At 45.8% G+C, this 24,618-nt stretch overlaps 1 protein-coding gene across 11 annotated transcripts in view; it reads left to right on the forward strand.

The window, feature by feature from the left end:
- NAV2 (neuron navigator 2) overlaps window positions 1-24,618 on the forward strand; it is a 717,995-nt gene that overhangs the window by 667,331 nt on the left and 26,046 nt on the right. For all 11 annotated transcript variants that reach the window (XR_012497554.1, XM_074336128.1, XM_074336129.1 and 8 more), the window contains 8 exons: window positions 1,929-1,981; window positions 6,810-6,833; window positions 6,944-7,018; window positions 11,896-11,979; window positions 12,363-12,474; window positions 13,791-13,936; window positions 16,651-16,823; window positions 23,400-23,553. Coding sequence is in view for 10 of the 11 variants with exons in the window: in XM_074336128.1 (XP_074192229.1) it covers window positions 1,929-1,981; window positions 6,810-6,833; window positions 6,944-7,018; window positions 11,896-11,979; window positions 12,363-12,474; window positions 13,791-13,936; window positions 16,651-16,823; window positions 23,400-23,553 (821 nt within the window). In the remaining variant the exon portion in view is untranslated. The remainder of the gene's footprint in view (window positions 1-1,928; window positions 1,982-6,809; window positions 6,834-6,943; window positions 7,019-11,895; window positions 11,980-12,362; window positions 12,475-13,790; window positions 13,937-16,650; window positions 16,824-23,399; window positions 23,554-24,618) is intronic.

Raw genomic sequence — 24,618 nt, forward strand, 5'->3', positions numbered from 1 at the left:
AATCTTTCTTTGGACCACAGCCTTACTGTTGCTATTTACCAAGTGAGAGGAGTTAATTACAGAGAAAAATAAGTACTTCCACGCAAACCCTGCCAGATGTGCTCTTCTCCGCCTGTGGCCCCAGCTTACACTGAGATATTGCTGAAGGCAGTGTCAGTAAGTCTGCGAGGTAGAGAAATAGAAGAGAAAATAACTTCCATTTCCAGCAGCCACAGGTCATGCAGCAATCCTGTGCAGGCTTCTGGCCCCGGCATCTGGCACAGAAATGTGACCTAAAGGTGTGGTTAAAGGGTGGTCATATGTTATCCACATATATTCCCCCAACTCGGCCTCCAGTATAATATCCTGACTACTATCTGTGTCATAGGGCTGAAGTAAGGAACATTAGGTCACTAGGTTGGGACAGGATAGGCCTCTGTTCAATGTGTGGACACATTCCTACTGAATGCCATTATTGGCCGTTAACGTCTGAAACAGACTTTTTATGGCGCCTGAGTCCGATGAGTCATGAATGGAGGAAGAATGAAGGCAAAGATCTAGAGCGTTGGGCGTTGCTAAGGAAGGTGGATGTGAGTGAAGGTGCAGGGGCAGCCTCAGAGTCGCAGGCACCTGCTAAGAAAGAAGAGGGAGGGCAAGCCAAGAGCCACATGGGTTCAGAGGGAGACAGCCCATCCAGGTGGCAGTCAGGGAAATAAAAAAAGGCTCCGCGGAGAAGGTGTTGTTTGAGCTGACCCTGGAGGTTTGGACAGACAGGATGAGATGAACCCTGAACAAAGGGAACTGCATGCCTGAGAGTGAAGTACAGGATTCATAGGCTGATAAGAACACGTAAAGGGGGATGGGAGTTTGGTCGGGGGAGGGGGCACCTGAGTGGTAGGCTGAGCTGTTCCTAAGGTGTCTTGTGGGCAGGTAGCTGCTGCCGACTACTGTTCCAAGTTCATTCCTTGGGTGGTACACGTGGAAGGTTACTCCTGAGCCTCCCACTCTCAGGCCACAGGGGACAACACGGTGAGGGAGTAGATGCATTCCATCTAGTCGGGAAAGCTGTGCCCAATTTAAAGATCTGCGATGTCTCCACAGGCATCTTTCTGTCAAACGAGTTGTCGAGAGCTTACCAAGCAAATGTCATTAAAGAATCTGGTTCCCACAAAGAGAAGTTGGTCAGAATACCTTGTCCTAGAAAAGATGGTGCTTCAGAATTTCATGAAAACAAATAATAAAATGTCTCCCTTTGGCTGAGGGCAGGAGAATCATTGCTAAGAGGGCACAAGGATGGTTCTAAGTCGAAAAGTACCAATCAGAAACAGGAAAGACAACACCGCTTGCTTGTTACTTTGTAGGTATGATGGAAATTGAATGAAGAATCTATATTTCAGTGGATATGTTTTCTACACAAGTGTTCGCAAACAAATGTTCGTTCATCTAGAATGAATTTACTGTAGCCAACAGCCTCCTGTGTTCAAAATAATCTGCTCATCTTTTTGCATATACGAGTGACAGGTGCTAACAGGGTATAAAATATCTATGCAACACAATTTCAACCCTCAAGGAATACATTTAAAAAGAACAGAATAAAATATGCTGGAACGGTAACAGGTTGCCTCTGGGTGATAGAATTATGAGTCACACAAGTTATGGCTGTGAATATTTTTAACTCTTCTCTGTCCTGGAAAATTTTCACTCAATAATCATGTATTATTAGAAAAACGTGGCAATAAAAATGTGATTGGACTCCCTTAACAAATCATTCCTTATTTGATGCTGACCTATGGCCAAACCAGGAAAGGTTGGGTCAAAGTGAGAGTAAGTTGCTCTGAGTTTGGTAGTGCCCTCTAATGCTGAGTCTCTCCTCTCCTCTCCCCCTTTTATAGCTCCATAAGAGCCACCAGCTGTGCAACTCACTTTTTTTTGTTTTTGTTTTTTTATAGTTCACGGATCCTCACTCTCCTTGGTTTCCAGCACATCGTCAATTTATTCTACAGTGAGTATAAATCAGTGCTGTGTAACTAGGATCATATGAGTTGGGGTTCCTTTATCAAATGTGTCAAGAATAAAATACAGGCATTTTTCCTAGAGCGAGTATTTTCATTATAAAGGGATCAATTAGGGAACACGATTTGAAATACACGAACAGCTATTGATGATGATAATGTACCAACCAATAAAGCGGGAGCGGGCTGCTTTGTTAAAGAGACGCTGTGCTGTAGGTGATCCCTAGTCAGCACGTGTGAGAAGCCTGGACCGCCTGCTGCTAGAATCTGAAAAGAAAGGCCTTGAACAACTTACTAATCTTCTGTCTGCCTCAATGTCTCTATTTGTAAAGTAGAAAATAGCCGTCCCTATCTTGTGGGGTTCTAATGAGGATGCAATGTTATGAAGGTTACATTTTACTACAATATAAACTCCTCGAGCATAAGGACTTTTTTCTATTTCTACTCCTAGTGCCTCATAAGTGTTCAAAAAAATAGGTTTGCATAAAATAAGAAAATGCATGTGACGTAATGAATACAGTGCACATAAGCGCGGAGTAAGCACTCACAAATGTTCGCTATCATCCATGAGAGTTTTACTGAACAAAAGCCACATGTAATCAGATATGGTTTTGGATTTTTTTCAGGGGTCCTTATTAGCATTTTATGGCTATGTGCATAACTATTTGGGAATGCCTATCGGAAAAGATATATTTTGTTGATTGACAATTGGAAATTCTATAGCCCTTAATTCCATGGAGGACAAATGTTTAATAATTCAGTTTTGGGTAATGCCAGGTTTCTGAGCTATGTACCAGGACAAACTATATATAGTCCCTTGTAAGTAAAAGGCCATCCCAGAATCAAATTACAGAGAGCAGGGCCTGACTGTTCTTTCTTAGACCTATAGCAAGACTTCAGTGCTTGTTCACCTGGTCTGATATGACGGACCTAGAAACACTCTCCTCTGCTCCAACCCACCTCACCCCTCCATCTCCAAAGTACCTCTTTCCTCAGCCAGTCACCTTGTCTGAAATTTTACCACAGCATCCTGGCTTTCATTTTAAAGGCTTTATGTATAGTAACCTTGGGGGAGAGGGGTTGTTTAAGCCATTACCTCCTAAGAAAGCGTAGACGTGGCCTTCTGTCCCCTAGTGCATATACCAAGTCTTTTTCTACAATGAAACGCTGTGATATGTGTACCAGAGATGATACTTTCAAACCTAGATTCACTTCTTCAACAGTGTTTACTGGCATTAAGTACAGGCCAGGCTCTGGACTAAGCCACGAGGATATGGTTTAAGTGTAGAGAGAAGCCTGCTGCTGAAAGAGGAAGTTGGAGGCATCAGACGACACTGAGGGACATAGGACTTCTTGGGGCTGTAGATTCACAGGGTTGATGCAGAGCAGCCATAGCAGATATTTCAATGCCCAAGCCCCGTGGTTCCTCAGTGGAGTTCCCAGGATTTCCTGTCAGCACAAGAGGGATGGGCCCTTCTCAGAAGACTGAAAAATGAGGGCAAGAGCATGAGCTTCACCACCTGTGCAAATTCACATGTAGGAAACCGTCACTTACAATTTCTAGCCACGCCCCCTCATGCCAATCACTGGATGTGCTTGCTGTCAGAAGCCACTCTGCCAGTAGTACTTGTTCTGGGTGTGTAGACATGAAGTTGATGTTTTCGTGAAATTAGAAATTGTCCTTTCTGAGTTGATCTAAATTCACAAATTACCAAAGACCTATTCATAGTTTTTAATTCATCTGCACAGCAGAAGACCAGAGGTCTAGTCTTAGTTTTTTCTCACTGTTTCACTTTGGACAAATCGCCTAATCATTCTGGGTGTCTCCCGGTTTTGCTCTTGGTGTCGGAGCTAGGTGAGGTGGTCAGTCTCTGAGGTCCCCACAACCTTTGACAGTCCACCAGTCATGGAGCCAAAGGTTCCCATTTCCTGTCCTTGGCATTTCCCCTCTCTGAGAAGATAGGTTACTTTTACAGACAAAAAAATTAGTCTAACAGTTGCATGTTTTTATGTTAGACTAGTCTTCTAATTCCAAGGAAAACTGCAAATCTGGCTAGACTCTGCTACCAGCAAGTACTGCTGTGTGGTCCCTCATCTATTATTAGGCACTCGGTAATGGTGCAATTCTGAGACTAATGCTCAGGCGCCTTTGTAAATGTGAAGGTGAACAAGCTCTTATTTGTTGTCTACAAAGAGATCTTTGGAGCCTCTGAAGTTGTCACCAACCCAGAACAACGACTCTGTTTAATAGCTGAGTGTTTTATAGGCTCTTATTAGATGAGAATAGCTATTTTTCCCTGAAATCTCTATAATCCTTGGATATTCAAGAATGCCCATTCTGGCTCAGATGTGCCTGTAATTTTAATTACAAAGGCAACATGATGCTAAACAACTGTTGTGGAGAAGTCATGGCCAAGCCATGGAGTAGAGAAAATTTAAGAGGCCACATCTGGCATCAGACTGGCTTCCTTGGTTGGTGAGGGAGCAGCAGTTGAGTTCCCAGGGGAACTGCTAAATGGAGGGAGGCCTGTAGCTTCTTCACTTAAGAGTTCCCAGATGTACAGAAGAGCAGCAGCAGCAGCTGGGGGCAAAACGTGATTTCTGCAGGTCGCTGTTGAGAACGGGCCCAACACATAGACAGGTGGGCAAAGTGATAGATGGTGGCAGAGACATAGGAAGGAGTGTTAGGCCTGTTGATAGAAGTGTTTAGAAGTAGGGCTGGTCCTATGTGGATGGTTCAGCCTGCTAATCGGTCTCCACACCCTACCAAAATGTTAGATCACACTGATATTCTCACCATTAACTTTTCACCTTTGGATCACACTCAGAAGATGGGGCCTTCTTTCTGGAAAGTCTCCATGAGAATAGTTATACGAAAAGAACAGGAGAATGTTCTGGTTAAGATCATAGGCGCTGCAGCCAGACTACCTTGGATCCGATCCCAGCTCCACTTACCAGCTGTAACCATGGGCAAATTACTTAACCTCTCTGTGCCTCATTTTCCACATCTGAAAAACAGAAAGTGACAGTATTAGTACCTACTCAAAGGGTTGTTACAAGAATTAAATGAATAATGAATATAAAGTGCTTGGAACAATTGCTGGCAAGTGGCACTGCTCAATAAATGCTAGTTTTGATTAACCAGAATGTAAGTAACATGAGGTGAGGGACTTGGCCACGTTCACAGCTGTAATCCAGGTTCTTAAACAGTGCCTGGAACATACAAGAAATCAATTAATATTTGATAGGCGGTGGCAGTGGTGGGGATGGATGGATGGACAAAGAGGGATGGATGAATATTATCTGGGAGGAAAGAATGGACCCTGAGGACATCTCCAAACTGTCTCCTGAAAATGTTTCTTAGATGAGGAAATTGTCAAGCTGTGAGACTTAGGCAAGATACCTAACCTCTCTGAGCCTCAGAAGGAATACAAACAAACATAATTTAGGGAGTTACTGCAAGGATTAAATAATTCAGCCTAGGTGTACCTTAGAATTAGTTGTTATTATTAGGAGCCAACATATTATTAGGAGCTATTATTAGGAGGGAGGGGGCTCTTGGGCAGGATCAGGAGTGAGGAAGTGGGAAGCAGAGAGTGAGAGATCTGAGGAACCTGCCCCAGTTGACCGGTGTGGGGTCTTCGGCGTTTAAAGAATCCTATCCCTTTGCGTTCTGAGTAGAGAAGTAGACACCAGAGTCAGATGCTGATTTTTAAAAATACTGGGTTTTATCACTAGTAAAATTAGATTAGGACACACATGGAGGAACCAAGGACAAAATAGGGTCCTTCCTAATTTTCACTCATCTACCTGGCTTCCATGTCACTGCTCCACCCTGGGGAAGTGTGAGTGGGGGGGTGGAGAGCAGGGCAAGAATACTTCCAACATTTCCAGGAAGGGTTAGGGCGCTCTTCTTTTATGGTCCCCCTTGGGAACCTGAGGAGAGGAAAAGAAAGGTTCCCCTTGCAGCAGGTTCCCCCAACCGATGTGGGTTCCCCCTATGGGAGGAGAGAGGTAATCGTATTGTCTCCCACTGGCAGATAGCTGTGTCACCATGGACACGGGCCCGGCATGGAAGGTTCTGCCAATAAGAGGGTCCACAGGGTTCATCCTTCCTCCCCAGGGTCACAGGTAATTGGGGCAGCAGGAAGGTGAAGGTCACATTTACCCTCATAATCAGCGATGTTACCAGGCTGGCTGTTAGGGGCTCCCAGCACCCCTCACCTTGGGAAGCTTCCTGTTCTGCTGCTCTTGCTCTAGGGCCCTAGAGAGATGAGAGGGAGGATAAAATGAGGGCAGAATTAACCTGTGAGCACTTCTCCCTGCCCCCAGGTAGGGTCGCCAGATAAACCACAGAACACCCAGTTAAATCTGAAATTCAGAAGAACAATAATTTTTTTAGAATAATAAGTATGTCCCCAATATTCCATGGGACATACTTTAACTAAAAAAAAATCAAAAAAAAAAAAATCTAATTTTACTGGGTCTCCTGTGTTTTTATTTGCTAAATCTGGCAAGCCTGTTCTGGCTGATCCCCGACCCTGTGAACTTAGTCACATGGTCAAGGGGGCTCCTCACAACCAAACTAGTTGGAATATTGTTCTCATTTCTTCCTAACTTCATAAAATAATATGCCGTTTCTCTTTGGCCTTTCTGATTATCAAATTAATTGAACCAGCTTACCCAGAAAAATATACCAGGAAAGAAACTAATAAATTTTCCAGGCTGTTGTGTTTCCTAATACGGTGTTCCCTGCAGGCTGGACGGCACTATTCTTTGTTCCTCAAGTGCTCTAATTTCCCTGTGTTTTCTTTACAGCCAGAAGAAAAATGCCAGTCAGAGGTAAGGCACAGTTTTCTGGTTGGGTTTCCTTTCACTATCATCGGTTGTTTTACGCAGCTCAACTTGGAAATAGACGTGCAAAACAAGTAACTCTCCTTTGTCATCCGTAGATTCGCAAACTGCGGCGGGAGCTGGATGCCTCGCAGGAAAAGGTTTCAGCTTTGACCACCCAGCTGACAGCAAATGTGAGTACAGTCACAGGGCTGTAGCCATCGGGAGGAGGTAGCCACTGCCATCTTCTGAGTATCGATTACCTCCTGGCCTCCTGCCTCTGAGCTCCATGGACGCAGTGCCGTGTAATAAATAGGACCCAGGTTTTAGCATCATGGGTGTGAATGTCAGCTCTGACACGTACAGGCTCTGTGTTTTGGGCCAATTCTTTAACCACTGAGCTTGTATTTGCCCATCTGTACAATGGGCAATGATAATACCCCTCAGGGTTGTCATGGGATCAGTATCGGGAATATAGGACGTACTCAAAAATGTTCATTTCCTTCCTTTCCTCTTTGTGAAAATTTTCATCTAAGGGGGACGGGGGGGGAAATAAATCTAAGGCTTCACGGTAAATAGCGGACTACTCTGTAATTATACAATTATGTGTTCAGGAGACACTGCCAACCGGCATTCAATTTTCAATTCAGCAACTGTTTACGTGCCAACTATGCCCCAGGCACTTTGGGTTCAAGAGCAAATCAAGCAGTCACTTACCATCTTGTGTTCTTTCTCTGGTATACCAGAGAGACAAAACAATTTCGCTATAACATCATAACTGCTATGACAGAGGTAAAGGGAGAAGGTTGTGGGAATATATGGGAGGAGTTACCTAACTCAGTCTCGGTGGGGTGGGAGGAGGTCAGGAAAGGCTTCCCGAAGGAGGGGGCATCTGGTGGATGCTGTGTAGGGGAGGATGCATGGGGAGGACAGGATTCCAACCAAAAAGAATAATTTGTGCAAAAGCCCAAGGTGAAAAGTCTTGGTGCCTTTGGAGACTATAAGTAGCTCATTTTAATTAGAATCAATGGCTTGGATGTGGGGAAGAAGAGGGTGGAAGGGAGAAAGAAGTGGGGAGGAAGGAGGCATCGAAGAAATGAGAGGGTCAGGACACATCACAGAAGCGCTCAGCGGTTAGGTGGAGTCTGGGCTTCTTCCTCTATTTGGTGGAGCCCCAGCTGTGTTTTAAGCAGAGCAGTGAGATGGTCAGATTTGCTTATAGAAAGCTTTCTGACTGTGGTGAGGTTATAGGACTAGAGGGGTCAGAGTAGAGGTAGAAATCTCCTACCCCAACGGACCAGTCTGTGAAGGAGTCCTGCTGCAGGGCTGAAGCTCAGAAGACAGAGCCTGAGGCTTGGAAGGTGCTGAGATGCCTGTGAGGCAAGGCTTTCCTGCCCAGGAGTGCACAGCCCAGCCTGAGACCACAAATACATATGTGCAAGCGTGTTAGACAGCAACCTGAGTGACCCCATAGCACGCTGTTAAAATGAAAAGCAACTTCAAACTGTTATTTTCCTTGGACCAGGAAGCTGACTGAACTCCAAAATACTATTTACCTGGGGTTCTTGCCCAGGCAATCCCTGGCTTGAGCCTGACTCTGCTCAAGGAAGTGCCTAGTGCAGTGCTGGGCCTCGATGACCCAGTAATTGGTGACTGCTTTTTACTAGTATTCATTCTCCTGAGCTCTCTCACATTTCTGGAAATCTTAGAATTTTTTCCAATCCCTAACATACTAGGCCACTGTTTGTTTTGTAATCCGTCTTTATTTTCTTTACCTCTTCCACTATCAGTAATGATACTAAAAGAACATCAGGCATTGATGTGAGATCGGAATTTTGAGGCTTAGATCCTATTCAGAAAAACAGGAGAGGTGGTCTGCTGTGGCTGGACCTTTATCTGGGGAACCATTCGAATCCAGAACCAACCCCAGACCCAATAAGCCAGGATCTCCTGCGTAGAATCCAAATACAGGAGGTTTGACAGCAACCCCCCCTCCTAAGTGATTCAGAGCTGCTCCCCTAGCTGCTAATTACAGCGGTCAATTGTCCCTTACTAAGAAAAAAAAGCGATTAATTAACTTATAATGAACTTGGATTCATTCTTCCAATGACCTTGTAGCTCCGTGGGACCTTACATTGGGCCGTTTGGAACCCTGCTGTCTGTTCCCGAAGAGCCAGAGTGAGATTCCCTTGAATTACTATTACTCTAAAGTGCGTTTTGCTCCTCACAGAAGCCATTGAATCCAGTATTGTTTGAAAGTAAATATTTAGTCTCACCACACACCACCAGCAATGCTAACGTGTGTTATTGTCTGCCATGTTTCCCACAGGCCAAGCTGTGTTTGTTTTTCTAGGACAAACTACTCAAAGCCACCTCCTCTGGGTGTTTTTATACCACTCGTGTTTGTTCTCCCTGGGAATGTGAGAATGGTGCTTGGGGAGAAGGCTCTGAACCAGGCTCACACATGGCCCCAGACCATTATTTTCATAGTAGTTGAACTCAAGACACAAAAGTCAGTCCTTTCACGCTGTAGCTAAATGCAGTCCTCTGGTTCTTCAGAGCAAATGCAGTTTCTCCTTGAGCTTGCAAACACACTTTCTCACTAGCAGGCTTCATGGGGGTCAGGTTTTTGTTTGTGTGTTTAATTGAATGGAAAATATGAATACCCACAAAGAGACTCATTGGTGGCAATCAAACAAAGAATTGAAATAAATAGTAATTCAGTCATTTAAATTTGACCTCGTCATTCCTTTGAAATACAAGGCTAGCAGTCATTCTTTTCTACAACCATGTCCTGGCCCACTTCCTTCATCTACTACAGGACCATCCTGAATTAAATTGGCTTTGGTTTTGCCACATTCTCCAGGGCAGATCTATTTTACAATGCAAAGGCATTCTCTCAATTTTTAAGAGAGAGAGATAGAGAATGCAATCAGAAAGAAATGGGCTAGTCCACTTAATGTTTCCGTTACAAAAGATTCTGCTCCCTGCCAGCTCCTACGGCTGTTAGAAAAAAGACTCAACAGTTGATCCTAGAGACGTCTTATTCTCAACTGGTCCTGTTTGATGAAGTCTAGTGACAGATGCCCGACTCATTCCTCAGATCTCTTCTCCTTAAATTGCAGTGTCCACTGACCCTCCTCACTGCCCGGGCCAATGGCTCCTTCCCCACCCAGCTGTTTTCCAGACTTTATTCTTCACTATGTGCATCAGCCATCTTTTCCTCTAGGATTTTCCAGCATGATCAAATCTCACTTCTCTCAAGACTCTCAAGTATCCTGTTTGTCCTTCTCATTCCTCCTGTAGCCCTCTGTGTATCTACTCACCCCTCTCCTAGAACCCTTTCTTGATCTCCTTACTCCTATGTTCACATACTAGTATTTTTTGTCACTTTCTCATTCCCAAACAGTTTCCTTTCCCCACGGTGTCCATTCATTCCTGTGTTTCGTAATCCCTTAACAGTTTATAGACCATTTTCACGTATATAGTTTCATTTAATGCTCCCAAGAACCCTGGGAGGGAAATAGCTATTGCTTCCATTTTATAGATGAAGAAATGAAGGCTGATAGGATAAGATGACTTGTCCATTCTTTGTTCTTGGTTTTAACAATGTTACCAAGATCCTCAGTCCACCAACCAATATATCTCCTCTGTTCTGTGGCAGAGGAAAGAAGGCTCAGTGTTGGAACACCAAGTTGCATCTTGCCTTTGAAAAGGGTTGCAGAGAAAGGGGCAGAGAGGAAAACCTCATGTTTCTCAATTCTAAGATACATTTTAACACCTTTGAGAATTGGATGAATATTTTAGTTATAATTGGCAGCATTTTAAAAAATGTCGTTTCTCAATTCTAAGATGCACATTTCTCAATTCTAAGATATACATTTTAACACCTTTGAAAATTGGATGCCTATTTTAGTTATAATTGGCAGCATTTTAAAAAATGCCTTACTGTGTTTCCTCAAAAATAAGACTGGGTCTTATACTGTATTTCTCTGAAAATAAGACCAGGTCTTATATTAATTTTTCCTCCAAAAGATGCATTAGGTATATTTTCAGGAGATGTCTTATTTTTTCAAGTACAACAATCTACATTTATTCTACAATCTACATTTATGGCATGACATATAAATAGTCATGTTATTTTCTTCTGAAACATCATCATAACGTACTAAATGCGTCCATCTGGTTGACAATCTTAACTTGGGCTTATTTTCGGGGTGGGTCTTACATTAAGTTTTGTTGCAAAACACACATTAGGGCTTATGTTCAGGGGATGTCCTCCTGAAAAATCATGCCAGGGCTTATTTTCTGGTTAGGTCTTATTTTGGGGGAAACACGGTAATATATAAAATAATGGTTCATCTGATACCGTGTTCTAACAGAGGTATATAAAAGTGCAGAGGAGCACAGGGGAAAGTCATAACTCCCTGGGGAAACAGGGGAGGCGTTGTCTAAGGAGGTAGCAGATGGGCCTTTCAGTGGTTTTTTATTAATCAGGATTATAACAAGCAAAATATGCCAACCACTTTGTTCGTTCGTCCTGCGAACATGCTCCATATGAGCCTCGACTGTGAGCTTGATGTTTGATGAACAAAAGGTCGTCCTGCTGTGGAGTAGAGACAGATGTGAACCAACAGTCACAAGAGCACATGTATTTTTCACTGTGACACCACAAAGCACATACCAGCAGTCCAGTGTGATTTCGAGAGGAAATATGAGGGAACCACCCCAGTCCGGAGGTGTGATGAAGGCATGAGCTGAGATCTCATGAGAAAGTTATGCAAAAATCAGTGCGGCACAGAGGCACCTGGGGGAAGAGTGGTCCAGGCAGACAGGAAAGCATGTCTAAAAACCCAAGGTAAGAAGAAGCACAGGGTGTTTGAGGACATGAAAAGTAAGAGTCGTAACCGGACCGCAGAGCGTGCTGGGCAGTAGTGCTCAAGAGTCTAAAGAATTCGACAGGGGCTAACTCATGTCGCCCTGTGAGGATGTCAGTCTGTAGGACCCAGCATCCATTAGGTACTCTTACCTTACGAGGTAATGTAACTGAGGCTGTGTCTTTTCTCTCCAGGCTCACCTCGTGGCAGCCTTTGAACAGAGCCTTGGAAACATGACCATCAGGCTCCAGAGTTTGACCATGACAGCTGAGCAGAAGGTAACGCAGAAAGATGCCTTTTCCCGCCCCGCTCAGAGTCAACCACCTAAAATATTCTCTTTCATTCCAGAAAATTGTATAGATTTTAGTATATTTCTTGAACTATTGTATTGAATCGGAAAGAGTAGGTGTGTTAAGGTGGAAATACCACCTACCTGGAGAGGTGGTAACGGCGTCAGTGACAGGGCTCGTAGACCTATTCCTGATGTTTTCATGTGCTATGAATACCCACTGAAAACTGACCCAACTTCGTGTTTGAGACAGAGGCTTTGTGGAACTGCTTTATTCCCTACCCTCTTCTGTTGAAGTTAAGTTGCACTTCAGTCGAACTCTGAACAGAATTCTTTTAGGATGACCAGTATTTTGTTGTTGTTGTTCTTCAGGATTCAGAACTGAATGAGTTAAGAAAAACCATTGAGTTGCTAAAGAAACAGAATGCAGCTGCCCAGGCCGCGATTAATGGAGTCATTAACACACCGGAGCTCAACTGCAAAGGTAAAGGCAGAGAAACAGCCTTTAGATGAACTCCCTGCCTGTCCTTAGGAGCCCTCCCCTGACAATGAACGATGCAGCCTCCCTGCCAGACAGTGGGTGTCCGTATCATTCGGACAGATCCTAGAAGGCAAATACTTCAGCCAGTTACTTCTGGCCTCTAGGAAGATAGCATTCCATCCCATCCTCTTCTCTGATGTAGCTCAAAAATGGAAGACAATATATTTCTATTGGCAAAGTGTCAACGTATTTCATAGCCCTTATCTTTACTAATGCTTTGATAAGTTACATATTGATGGGTTCAGCCTGAAATGGGTTCATCTCTTATTTGTACAGAAAATATTTCTGAGTAAATTGCTATGTCCTTGTGTCTCTTACTTTGGTGGGGGATGTGGGCGTGAGAATTTGTTACCTCCTGCAGTAACGGTATTAACAGTAATAATAGAAGTCAGCGATTGCTACCCTTTATGGACCACTCACTGTGTTTTAAGCGCTGTGCTCAGTGTTTTAATTATTGAATTATCCCATTTTCTTTCCACAAAACCCTATGAGTGCAATACTAGTCCTCGCCGCATTGTACTGATGGGATCACTGAGTTGCAGAGGCGAGAGTCACTTCCTGAGGTCACAGAGTTGTGAAAAGCAGAAGTGGGACTAGAACCCAAGTCAGTCTGACTCTGAAGCCGCAGCCCTTAAAAACCGGGCTGTAGGGCTAGTTCTGTGCTCATCAGGAAAACTGTCTGCAAACTTTATTTTAGAATCACTGCCATTTCTGGTGGTGGTATTTCTGATACTGTGGTTACCTCAGATATCAGGCCTCCTGAAAAAGTGACGATAGAGTTGACGGAAGGGTTAGCAAGAGCTGGCCAGGCAGAGTGGAGGGAAAAGAGCCTTCCAGGGGGAGGGAATAGCCCATGTAAGGCTTGGCACTTAGAAGGGGGTGAAAGAAGGCTCCTGTAGCAGGAACCCTGAGAGCGGAGGAGAGAGGTACTAAAAACATCGGTAACTCGTGCAGTTCAAACACATATGTTAACATTTTCCTAAAGCTTAAAAAAGCTGGTGTTGGGGAAATTCTAAGCCTCCTCTGACTTCTGGTAAGTAAAGTGGAGAAAGAGAGAGAAAACCCTCATTTAGTTGACAAAATGGGATAGCACCCAGCTGCTCAAGGACCTTAAAACCAGTACTAGGGAACAGAAGGTGATGTCTGAAGGGAGACACGTAGTCGTCCTTGGGTTTGTGGATTTAGGTAGAGAGGTTGTTCCCTGGGACGTAGGAATGGGCTCCAGGCAGCAGCTGCTGATACCCCTCTTTGGTCCCCAGGAAATGGTACCTCCCAGTCGGCCGACCTCCGCATCCGTAGACAGCACTCCTCCGACAGCGTCTCCAGCATCAACAGCGCCACCAGCCACTCCAGCGTGGGCAGCAACATAGAGAGTGATTCAAAGAAAAAGAAGAGGAAGAATTGGGTGAGTGTACATCCGAAGACTCTCGCGGGTACTGACTGAGTCAGTCTCAGAACCAGGGTCCCCCCCAGTTAAAGCCGAGGCTAGCTCTTAACTTCAGCACATAGACCCTTGGGAGTAGATCCAAAGAAGTAACTTGTGGGTAGGTTTCTACTAAACTCAGTGTTGTGCTCAGCCAAACCCTAGGATTTATGAAGTCACCACCACCTTGTGGTTTTTCTGTTTCATGAGACTTTATGTGAAATCCTCATCTTTCATTTCATATATGTGTCATTTCTTCCTCCTCATGTGCTGGCCAGAAAGTTCCAGGTACTAGAGCAGTTGCTCTTAAGTGACTTCTTCTGAGTTCCAAAGTACTTTTTGGAGTGTGTATCACTTAATTATCCCATCATAAACCACAATCCTTATCTATTTACACAGTTGCCTATGATAGCTTTAAACCACCCGTCTCTGACAAAGTTTTGACCACGTGCTATAAACAAAAGTTTCATAATATTGATGTTAGCAGTTAGTGAACAGTTCTAAACTTGGGGATTATACGTCAGAACAGCAAGTTTAATAGAAATAGTCTCCAGTGCAGTGTTTCCATAATCCCAGTGAGCTCCTTGACTTTCTATACAGTGGCGTCTTGAACAGTGTTTTCCTTTCTCCTGGGGAAATTCCACTCCCCTCTCCCCACCTAATTCAACAGGTCTGCTGTTGGGGCTGTGGCGTTCTGATTGACAGTTGCTGCTCCCCGTCTCCCTGTCTCCACGGCAGTTATAGCCCAAGTTGATATGAAGTTGGCCAGTCCTCACAGGGCCCCATTTATCAATGCTGACAGCATCGTGTTTTCATAGTAGCTTCGATGTCCTCATTCATGCCACACATTTCTCACTCATTTTGTGTTATCTTGGATGGGTGGCGAGGTCTAGCGATAGAGCAGTTGAGGATTTAGTTGTTTTGGTTATTGATGACTTGCAATGGAGGGAGTCTAAAACGATGGTTCCGTGTGATCCTCTCATCGTGATGAGTAGATATTTTTCTTTCAGTTACTAATGGCTTTCAGTCAACTCATTTGCTATGACTTAAATAGAATTAACTCATGTTGCTGTTTCTAATACGCTGTTGATAAACCTGATCTGATTTGATTATCAAAGTGGTGCGAGGTCTATGAAAAAATCATGATTATCCATTTTATTCAAGAAAGAAAAGCTCTTTAGCATTCTTTACGATAACCCTTGATTATCATTGCCGTTGGGGAGGATGGATAATTGGCCTCCTCGGATAATCCCAAAGTGTAATTCTGTCTGAACTATGTCATCTCTTCCACCTGGCATTTTGTCAGCAGTAGAGGCAAGGATTTAGGTTGCTGGTGTATGTGCCAAATCCTTCTGTTTCTGTGACTACTCTCTGGACGTACGATCAGAAGTAGGAAATGAGAGAGAAGTGGGATCTAGATTCACTTACAAGCTGGACATGGAGTTTGATATGGAGGAAATGTTAATGGAAGAAAAATCCCGTTAATTATTTCAGAAGGGCCCATTTTCTGAATTTCTCACTGGCTGAGAAAACCACCAGAGTGTTTTCAGAAGGAAAAAAAGACTTTAAGAAAAGGAAATTACTTTTTAAAAGACCTTTTTTTGAGACGTAACTTTATATTTTGGCCTACATGCTTACCGTGACTTTCAAGAAAAAACATTGCACTTGAATTATTTATGTTCTCATTAGACTTTTCAGATCGTCTCATGGTTTGGGGACTTTGTGATATACCAGTTCCTGGTTCCCAGTCTGGTTAATGAATTTCTTTACAATATCCATTTTTTGAGTAACAAGTGAGGTGGCCAATTCCCTGCTTATGGTATTGTATTATATTTGTAGCAGGACAGCTGGAACTCCTCAGTACGTATATCTAAGAGCTATGCAGCCCTGTTGGGACCAGTGCAGCAGGGAAGCTACCCTTGCTGAGAAAAAAAGACCTGCCCAAAACAAATTAGGCATAGAGAGATGACTAATTAGAGACAACGGGTGAGCAGCCCAGGAAGGTGGGGGCAGTCATTTCAACCAGACAGAGCAGCTAGAAGAGCTCAGGTAGTAGGGACTTGCAGACTCGCTATTCATTTCCTTTCACCATGGAGGAAGATGCCCCTCATGCTTTGACAGATTCATGATCCTACTGGAAACCTCCTCTCTGTGTGGTGTTTATTATTAGCTATGTCGTGTCTGAAAAGTCCAAAGCTTTCCCTGTCACTGGCTTTCTCTGTTAAAAATTGTCTTTTTTCCTTCCCCTCCCCCATTTTTGCTTGCGTTTTCTCTGGCAGGTCAATGAGGTAAGCAAGACTGACTGCTAATATCAGATACCAAGCTAACCCATCCATTGATATGACTAACGTCATCCGTGTCCGTCACCATGTCTGAGCATCCCGCTTTGTTGCTGTGTAACCTCATCCTCCCGACATCCACCTGCTGAGCCAGGCTCTGTCTTGCTGTTGGCCTCTAGTCTTGAACCAAGAGAGTAGGCACGGAATGTTACCCACAGGTCCAGTCCTTTGAGCTGTCCACACCAGATAACTCTTCTTCCCTTAATACACTGATTGCAGAGAGCTGTTGGGAACCTTGTTCATTGGTGGGAGGAAAACGTGGGAGAATTAAGTGCTCTTTTGTCTGCATGTCTCTGTTCTGCCAAGGCCTAAGCATTGGTCCCAGCCCCTGCCAGGCTGACGGTCTTGTCTATTCAGTTACGCAGCTCCTTCAAGCAAGCTTTCGGGAAGAAGAAGTCCCCCAAGTCGGCGTCCTCTCATTCAGACATTGAGGAGATGACAGATTCTTCTCTGCCTTCCTCACCCAAGTTACCCCACAACGGTTCCACAGGTTCCACGCCACTGCTGAGGAACTCTCACTCCAACTCTCTGTAAGTCTGTCTGTTGTGCTTACGGTCAGACGACGTCTTTGGCCTCTAGGAACCCTTGCAGATTGTTTTGGCTGGGAGTCCTGTTAGGATATACCTGCTCCTCGGAATCCTTTATGTCTTCCTTTCATAGGACTGTGCGTGTTCTTGCCGTGCTTTAGGACTGGGAGGTTGAAAGAGAAAGGAAACTTAGATTTTTGTTCTAGGGAGTCTGGATCATTAGGTAGCTGGCCTTGGGCAAGTTGCTTAACCTCTCTGTTTCTATTTCTATGTCAATTTGGGATAATGTTTGTCTGTTTATCCCATCCTAAGGATGGAACATAATACATGGATATGAAAGAGCTACAACCATCTTGCTGTGAGGGGAGGAGGTAGTATTAGAATGTTGGGATTTTTGCTGAAATCCTGATTCATTTGGGTGACAAGGCTTACAGTGAGTATACTTTTCTTCTCTGATCAAAATTTGGTGTTGACTCTCTGAGGTCAGAGAGTAGAAGTTTAAAGTCAGAAATTGGAAGTTTAAAAAAAATGGAGAGATTCGATGACAATTCTCTTCACCAGAGGGTCTGTATTTTGTAAAATGCTTCACCATCCTGAACTCCCCTAGTAAATTTAAAGTGAGTCCATTTTTACAGAGCTCTTCAGCAACACAGGTGGTTCTGTTAAGTGAGACCCGCGTTTGCTTGCTTGGCATTTGTTTAGGTGTGTTCCCGTTGGTGACTAGTTACATAGGAGGGGAGAGTCATCTGCTCTTGCCCAGCCAGCCTCCCATGGTTCCCACTGAGCACCTACTGAGGATTGCTCCATCTGAAAACATCCTGGGCCTCATCTGAAAACATAAGGCTCAGACTCTCCCGGCAAGAGCAGGTCAGGAATGGCTAGGGACAGACAGGTGGGGACCCAGCTGTCAGCTCAGAAGGTGGCACAGCTGGCTCCTGCAGTAGTGAGAAAGAGTGCCCCTGCCCTATATGGCTGACTTCCATTAGATACCAAGTCAGGAGTGAAAGAAGAAGAGCTGGAGCTCAGGTGGTCTGCAAGGACAGTTATCTGCGAGATGAGACAGTGACTGGGGTCTGAATGGCCACTGAACTTGGGTGAGCCAGGGGAACGGGGTGGTTGTAGACACCTCAGTTTCATCATTGGCGAAAATGGGATATATCTGCTTCACTGGATTCTTGTCAGGGCCACGTCGGTACCACGCATGAAAGGCTTCCTTCTTCCTGTTCTGTCCTCCTTCATTTTCAGAAGCCACCCTGAGTCCCCATACCCAGCCAGCCATCTCGCTGAACCTAGTAGCTGCACAAGGGTCCCAAGGCCAGCTCACCCACTGGGTGCGGGAAATGTGGGTGAGAGGCTTGGCCAGGTCTTTGTAGCATACGAACTGCCCAGGTCACATGGAAGACAAGCAGTGGAAGAGAAAACAGAGCATAGGGCCCCAACTTTTCAGCAAACCTCCCCACAGGTGATGCATGGACCTGTCTGTTGGGGTCTTTAATTACTAGCTCCTCTTCTCTTGGGGAGCATTTGGGAAGAGGGTGGCCACAGAGGCATGTTAGTTCCGTTATGGGCAAAGGTAAAACTGAGCAGGGGAAGGAAGAGAAACACTGATGAATGGACTCCAGTGCCTCACCCAGGGTCCTCTGTTCTTGCGTGAAGGATTAGACCAGTGATCGAGAGTGCGAGTCCTGTCTGACCTGCAGGGTGCCAGCGAGGGAAAGGACGGGTTGCCTATGACTGTCACATGTGCCATCATTCCACAGTATCGTATTGCAGCTGTTTCCTGACCAGGGAAAAAGGGACTCCTCATCCATTCTTAATTTATCGATTTACACTTCATATATAACATTGTGAGTGAGCAGGGCACTAGTCCAGATGTTCTGCAAAGACCAAAGTGGATGTTAACCAGATTCACACCCCTGAGGATTAGGGACCAGTGGGGACAGGACACAGGATACATCCCAGTTCTGAGCTTCTGCTCTGTGCCAGGCACCGCGCTTGGCCTCAGTTACATCAGTGTACAACACAGATACAGTTCCTACGCTAGTAGATCCTGCATAACAGGAGGACAGACAGACATTAAAGCAATCTAAATACACTAGAAAAATCAGATCATGCGAAAGGTCAATGCTGGGAATGAAAACAGTGCATTGGGATACAGAGTACCACGGCATCTTTAACAGGGTGGCCCGGAAAGGCCCTTCTGAGGAGGTGGCCTTTCAGCCGATGTCTGCATGACAGGAGGAATCACTGCTTAGTCTGCTCAGTAACACCGGGAGCTGTCACAAGCTCAGTCCCCAAACTCAGGGGCTTTCCCTGTGACTGTTTATCTCTGATTCACCCTAAACCCAATGCAAATGCTCCTGTGCAGCAGGTTGCCTGCTGTGTGGGATGCCAGCACCGCGTCTCCGTCCATCCCACAGGGCCGGGGTCTTCTGCTGGCTCCTCTCTGTCCAGCCGGCAGGTGGCGGCGGGGAGAGAGTGCAGACAATCCAAAGAAGGGTGTTTGGGGCCAGGCCTCTTCCCACAGTCCACGGAGCAGGACTCAGGGCCATACCACCTGCAAGGGAAGAAGTGAAATTGGGGTACCCAGGAGGGAAAGGGAATGGACTTCAGGGAACATGTAGCAGCCTCTGCCTCTCCAGAGCAGGGCAGCCTTCCTGACCCAAGAAATAAGGAGCATAAGGAAGCTAAGGTGGAAACAGGCCTGGTGTGTCTGAAAAAGAGGGGGCGGGCCAGCATGGCTGCCACGTGGTGGGCAGGTGGGGAACAAGGCCACGGAGATAGGCGGGGCCTGGAACGTGGGAGGCTTTGAAGTCAACGTGAATTTGCATCTGATGTCATGTGTGATGGGTAGATGATGGAGCGTTTTAAGCAAGAATGTAAGGTCATCTGAAATAGTGTTTTGCAAAGATCAGTCTCTGTTTTGTGAAGAAGGAATATATAGGGGGCAGGAGGGGAGGAAGGAGATCACGTAAGACGCTGACAGTGTGCTCCCCCCACATCCCTGCCACTCGGGCCCACTTCCTCTTCTTTGACCATTCCACTCCCCACCTCTAGCCTTTGCCCTTTCTGTGTCCTCTGCCTGGTACACTTTTCACCGAGATATTCACTTCCTACAGGAATCTGCTCAATGTTACCGTATCAGTAAGGCCTTGAAATTGTACCTTCCAAAAAACAGCACCCGCCACCAGCTAGCATGCCCTGTCATCCCCTTTCCCCCTTTTTATTTTGTACTTTTGCAGATATCACCACCTAGTGTGTAGATTTTTCTTGGTTATTTTTGCTTTGTCCTCTACCCCCCGACCCCAAAATCTATAATCTAGGCTCCATGGAGGTAGGTATTCAGTTGGTTTTGCCGACATTCATGTATTAGGTGGAATGAATGAGTGACTGAGGCTAGTGGTGAGTCCTGGAGGGATTTAGGATGAAAGAAAAGTGGAAAGCACATGGTACTGTGCTTAAATTTGAGACACCCAGGAGACATTTCCATGGAGATGCAGCCAGGCTAGAGTCCTGGAGGTACATAGATTTGGGAGACGTGGGCTCATAGCTGGTATTGAAAGCTGGACACCTGGAGGGATTCTCCAAGGGGTTGAATGGAGATGGAAGAGAGGCAGAGGGGCAAGGACTGAGCTCTGTGACACTCTGATATTGGAGGTTCGGGAAGAGAAAGTAGAGCAGCCAGCGCGGTGGGAGGCAGCCCAGGGGAAGAGAGAAGAAACTGATTGGAGGCAGGAATACTAACTGAGCCTCGTACCGCTGGGTGGCCAAGTGAGGTGAAGACAGAGGGGTGATGATGCACTCAGCCATGCAGGACTCCCAGAGACCACAGGAGAACTCTCCTTCCAAACCGCTCTCCCCACAGGGAGTGGGCAGGGCACGCTCTTGGCGCTCCAGCAGCTCCGCTCGGACATTCCACGGCAGCCACGCACACTGAGGTGTTTGTTTTGGGTCTCCTTCTCCAAAGCGTGGGCAGAGAGCAAAGACTTCTTTCCAACCTTGAAGGGTTTGTAGGAATGTGCAAATGTAGGTGTGAGAGAGAGTTCAAAGAAGAAACCAAAGGCAGAGGAGTCGTGACACTCTGCCTTACCCCTTAAGTAAAGGCCTTACCCCCTACCCCGTGGGCGAAAGGAATGGAGATACGGGAAGGCAGTTTCCCACGGCACTTCAAATTAGGCATGCCACCAGCTCTGCCTTCTGGACAAGACGCAGGGGGTATGCTGCAATAACGTGTTGGAGGCTGAGTAGGAAACGATTCATCTGGTCGCTTCAGGTACTCGTCCGAGAAGTGGGGAAGCATGTGCTGTGTCCCTACTGAGTGCAGGGAATGACCTGTTAAGTGCAACCAAATTATCGGCGACAAGACAGAAGTCTAGTGTGGAAGGACCAAGGGAGAAGGCTCTGCCTTGGAAAGAGGGACAGGCACTAACTTACTTGGAGTGGCTGCAGAAGACCTTGTTTTCCACGTCATCTGTGCTATAGGACATCCCTCCCGTGTGGCCTTGCTGTTGTGTGTTTCTGAGAACCAGCTGATTTGGAGGGAGCACAGGAAGGTTTTGTGCAGTTACTCCCAACGCAGATGTTTTGTTCATTTTGGTTTGCTTCTCTCTGTAGTGTCGTTGGCCAAGCTTTGCAAAGTAACCCATGTGCTATATTCAACAAAGTGGGTGCTGAGGTAATACCGTCTGTCTCGCTGAGAAAGCTTTCTGGGGGAAAGGTACAGACCCTGTGAAGCAGGAGACTGGAGCAAAGTGCCTTGCTGTGGAGTGCAGCCAGACCAGACTGGCACAGTGCGAATCTCTCCAGTGAATTGGAGCCTTCGAGATCCGTGCAGGGATGGTTTGGCTAAGACTCGAGAGCCACAATGGAATTTAGTTCAGACTTTCTGCTCCTTTCAAACCAGGAAACCATAGTCCTCACTCAAGAAAGAACCAGTTTTTTGCAAGCTCCCCCTCCCTGCAAACCTCCCAAACCCCAAAAAGCATGACTCTATAGTTAAACCTTACAAACCCAGGCTATTCAGAGGACAGAGAGCTGGGGGTGGGGTTTGGGGACAGGATGATCTGAATTCTAAAGGTATTTCTGTCTCTCTATCCCTTAGTCCCAAATCTGTTGGCCTGAGTTTCTCATAGGTGTGAAGTGGAAATAATTATAACACTTTCAGGAGTCCAGTGGAGGTTTCAGAAGATTTTGAAGTAAAGAAGTTTCCTTGGCAGCAGACAACTCCTAAAAACAAGAGATGGTGTTACTTTCTTTGTAGCTCTCAAATCAAAGTAGCATAGGTCAAGAAAATAGCAACAAGAAGATTTGGCTATTTAGGGGTTCATTTTTCTTCTAGCCTTTCTGTCCCGAGATACGATTATCTCTCTTTAACACTTGTAAATGGCTTTGTTTCTGTAATTAACATTTCCACACTCTCAGCCCCTTTTACAGGTCAGGTTTTGCTGGGCCCCAAATCCAGTACATGGGTTTTGTAGAACAGGCTCTCGTGATTAGTGATTATTTCCACAGCGACCTCCTGCTCACCATGCCTTTCAGAGATAATCAGCTTGAGCTTTGTAACTTGAGGAACTTGGGGTGGGGGTGTTTGTTTGTTTTTGTCTTCAGCCCAAGAAAGCCAAAGCTTCCTGTTCTGGATCACCCCTCACTCCAGATTCTAAGATCTTTAACATCAACACAACTTGTTACTAGAACCACTTTTTCTAACATTACGATTCATCTTGACTGTTATGATCTACCACTTGGTGCAGTCTTGCCAGGTGTCTGAAGAGCAAACCCAAGTAAATCAAATAATGAACCCAGCCTAGAAGGACCACCTCTTTAAGAAAGAGGAATTCAGCAGGTGCCGCCGTCCACTGATCTGGGGTGCAGCTAGGGAAGGAAGACAGCTCGCGATGCTGGAGCACACTTTTCAGATAAAACTTTGGCCTCCGTGTCACATCATTCTCCCGGCTCTCTAACTACCTGACATGTATCTCTTCCTTGCCTTGAGCCTATTAAACAGCTTGGGAGGTGGGGAAATGAAAGAATGTTCTTCTCTAGACACTTAGGAGAATGGGTTTTAGAATGTGACCAGAAACAGACTAACTCCTTCCACCTGTATAATTAGGTTTCGTTCTCTTTTTGGCAAATAAAAATCACCACTCGGTTCTTTGATCCTGGAGTGCCTAATCTTTAAAACAGACAGTTGACCTTGTTTCTCTGAGTGGGTTTAGATCTCAAGGGCCATGTGGTGTCATTATAGGGGCCCAGCTGTGTACACACTGTGGGGGGAGGTTTCAAACCCCTGAGGTTACTACTCCCTTTTGCTGGCTCCTGTTAATTGTTGGAATTTTGCTGAAAGGTGCACTGTAGCCACTCTGATTGCCACAGCTCTGCAAAGAAAGAGGGCAGAGAAGCAGTAAAATCTGTGAATTTTAGGTGCCTTTGATATTGTCAACTCCAGGAAGCACTGGGCAGCTGGTTCCACAGGGTTTTTGATGAATAAACCCCACAATGGACATGGGCCTGTGGTCAGTGGAGGAGTGAAAGGAGATGAACTCAGAGCTGCCTTCGTCAGTAACATTCCTTTTTCCCTAGAATTTCAGAGTGCATGGATAGTGAAGCCGAGACAGTCATGCAGCTCCGAAATGAGCTGAGAGACAAGGAGATGAAGCTGACAGACATCCGCCTAGAAGCCCTCAGCTCTGCCCATCAGCTGGACCAACTCCGGGAGGCCATGAACAGAATGCAGGTGAGAGCCCAGGAGCGAGGGTGAAACACGAGGCTGTCTGGGAAGCTGCGTCAGGAGGCTGCCCTCTGCCATGCCCTGAGGCTGCAGCAGAACCTGCGGGCAGCCCTCTGCTCTGGGAGCCTCGTTCTCTTTGCAGGCCCTCCCACATATTGCTCAAAGACCAGTCTTATGAAAGTATAAGAGTAACCATCCCCTCCTTCCTTGGTGCAACACTTGCAGTGGCTCTGCTGTTGCCTCTTGTGTGTCCTTCAGGTGTCCTTCAAGGCCTTCACAGGATCCTTTGTGCTCTTAATCCACCCCCCGCCCTCCGCCACAGGCCAGACTCTTCTCACCAGCCAGAGGGAGCCACTGACCGCTCCCTTTGCAGGCCCAGGAATTTCTCTTTTGTATTGTTTCTCCACCAGGATATCCTTCTGCACATCCAAATGGGACCCTTCCCTCAAGGGTCTGTCTGATGCCTCTTCCTCTGCAACGCCTTTCCAAGACCTGCAGCTGGAAGAGTTAGTGCCCTCGTCTGAATTCCTGTAGATTTGTTCTTCTAGCCCCTCTCACCTTCTGCCATAGGTTGAAGGCATTTAAGTCTTCTGAGCTATTCTCTCTCTGCATCGCTTTCTCTGGACGTAGCACCAGTGCTTAACAAATAGGTTCTTCATGAATATTCATAGAATGAAAGACCCCTGGCGAGTTCTAAATGGGACCTCACTGGAGAGCAGTATTTTCCAAAGGATGTTCCCTGGAACACTCCTTTCATGGGAAACTGTGAAAGTCAAGCTCCTTGGTGAAATACATTTGGGAAATGCCCCCTCTGTGCTCCTCTCAGATTCACAGTGCGTAGCAGTTCATTAATGGTTCTGAGAAGTCCTGCGGTAAGGAACCTGTCAAACCCAGAGTTGCTCAAACCTCTTAGATAAGATACCTTTCCGCTTGCGACTCAGACTCTGAGCCCCATTTCTGAGGACTTTCCCAAGGCCAGCTCTGAACGGACGGACCCAGCCCAGCCGACAGGCCGCGTGTATACAGCAAAGGCAGCAAACACTGTTGATAGTGTGACTTACTCTGCCTCAG

The sequence above is a fragment of the Rhinolophus sinicus genome, linkage group LG06 (genome assembly GCF_036562045.2).
Source record: "Rhinolophus sinicus isolate RSC01 linkage group LG06, ASM3656204v1, whole genome shotgun sequence".
Taxonomy (NCBI): domain Eukaryota; kingdom Metazoa; phylum Chordata; class Mammalia; order Chiroptera; family Rhinolophidae; genus Rhinolophus; species Rhinolophus sinicus.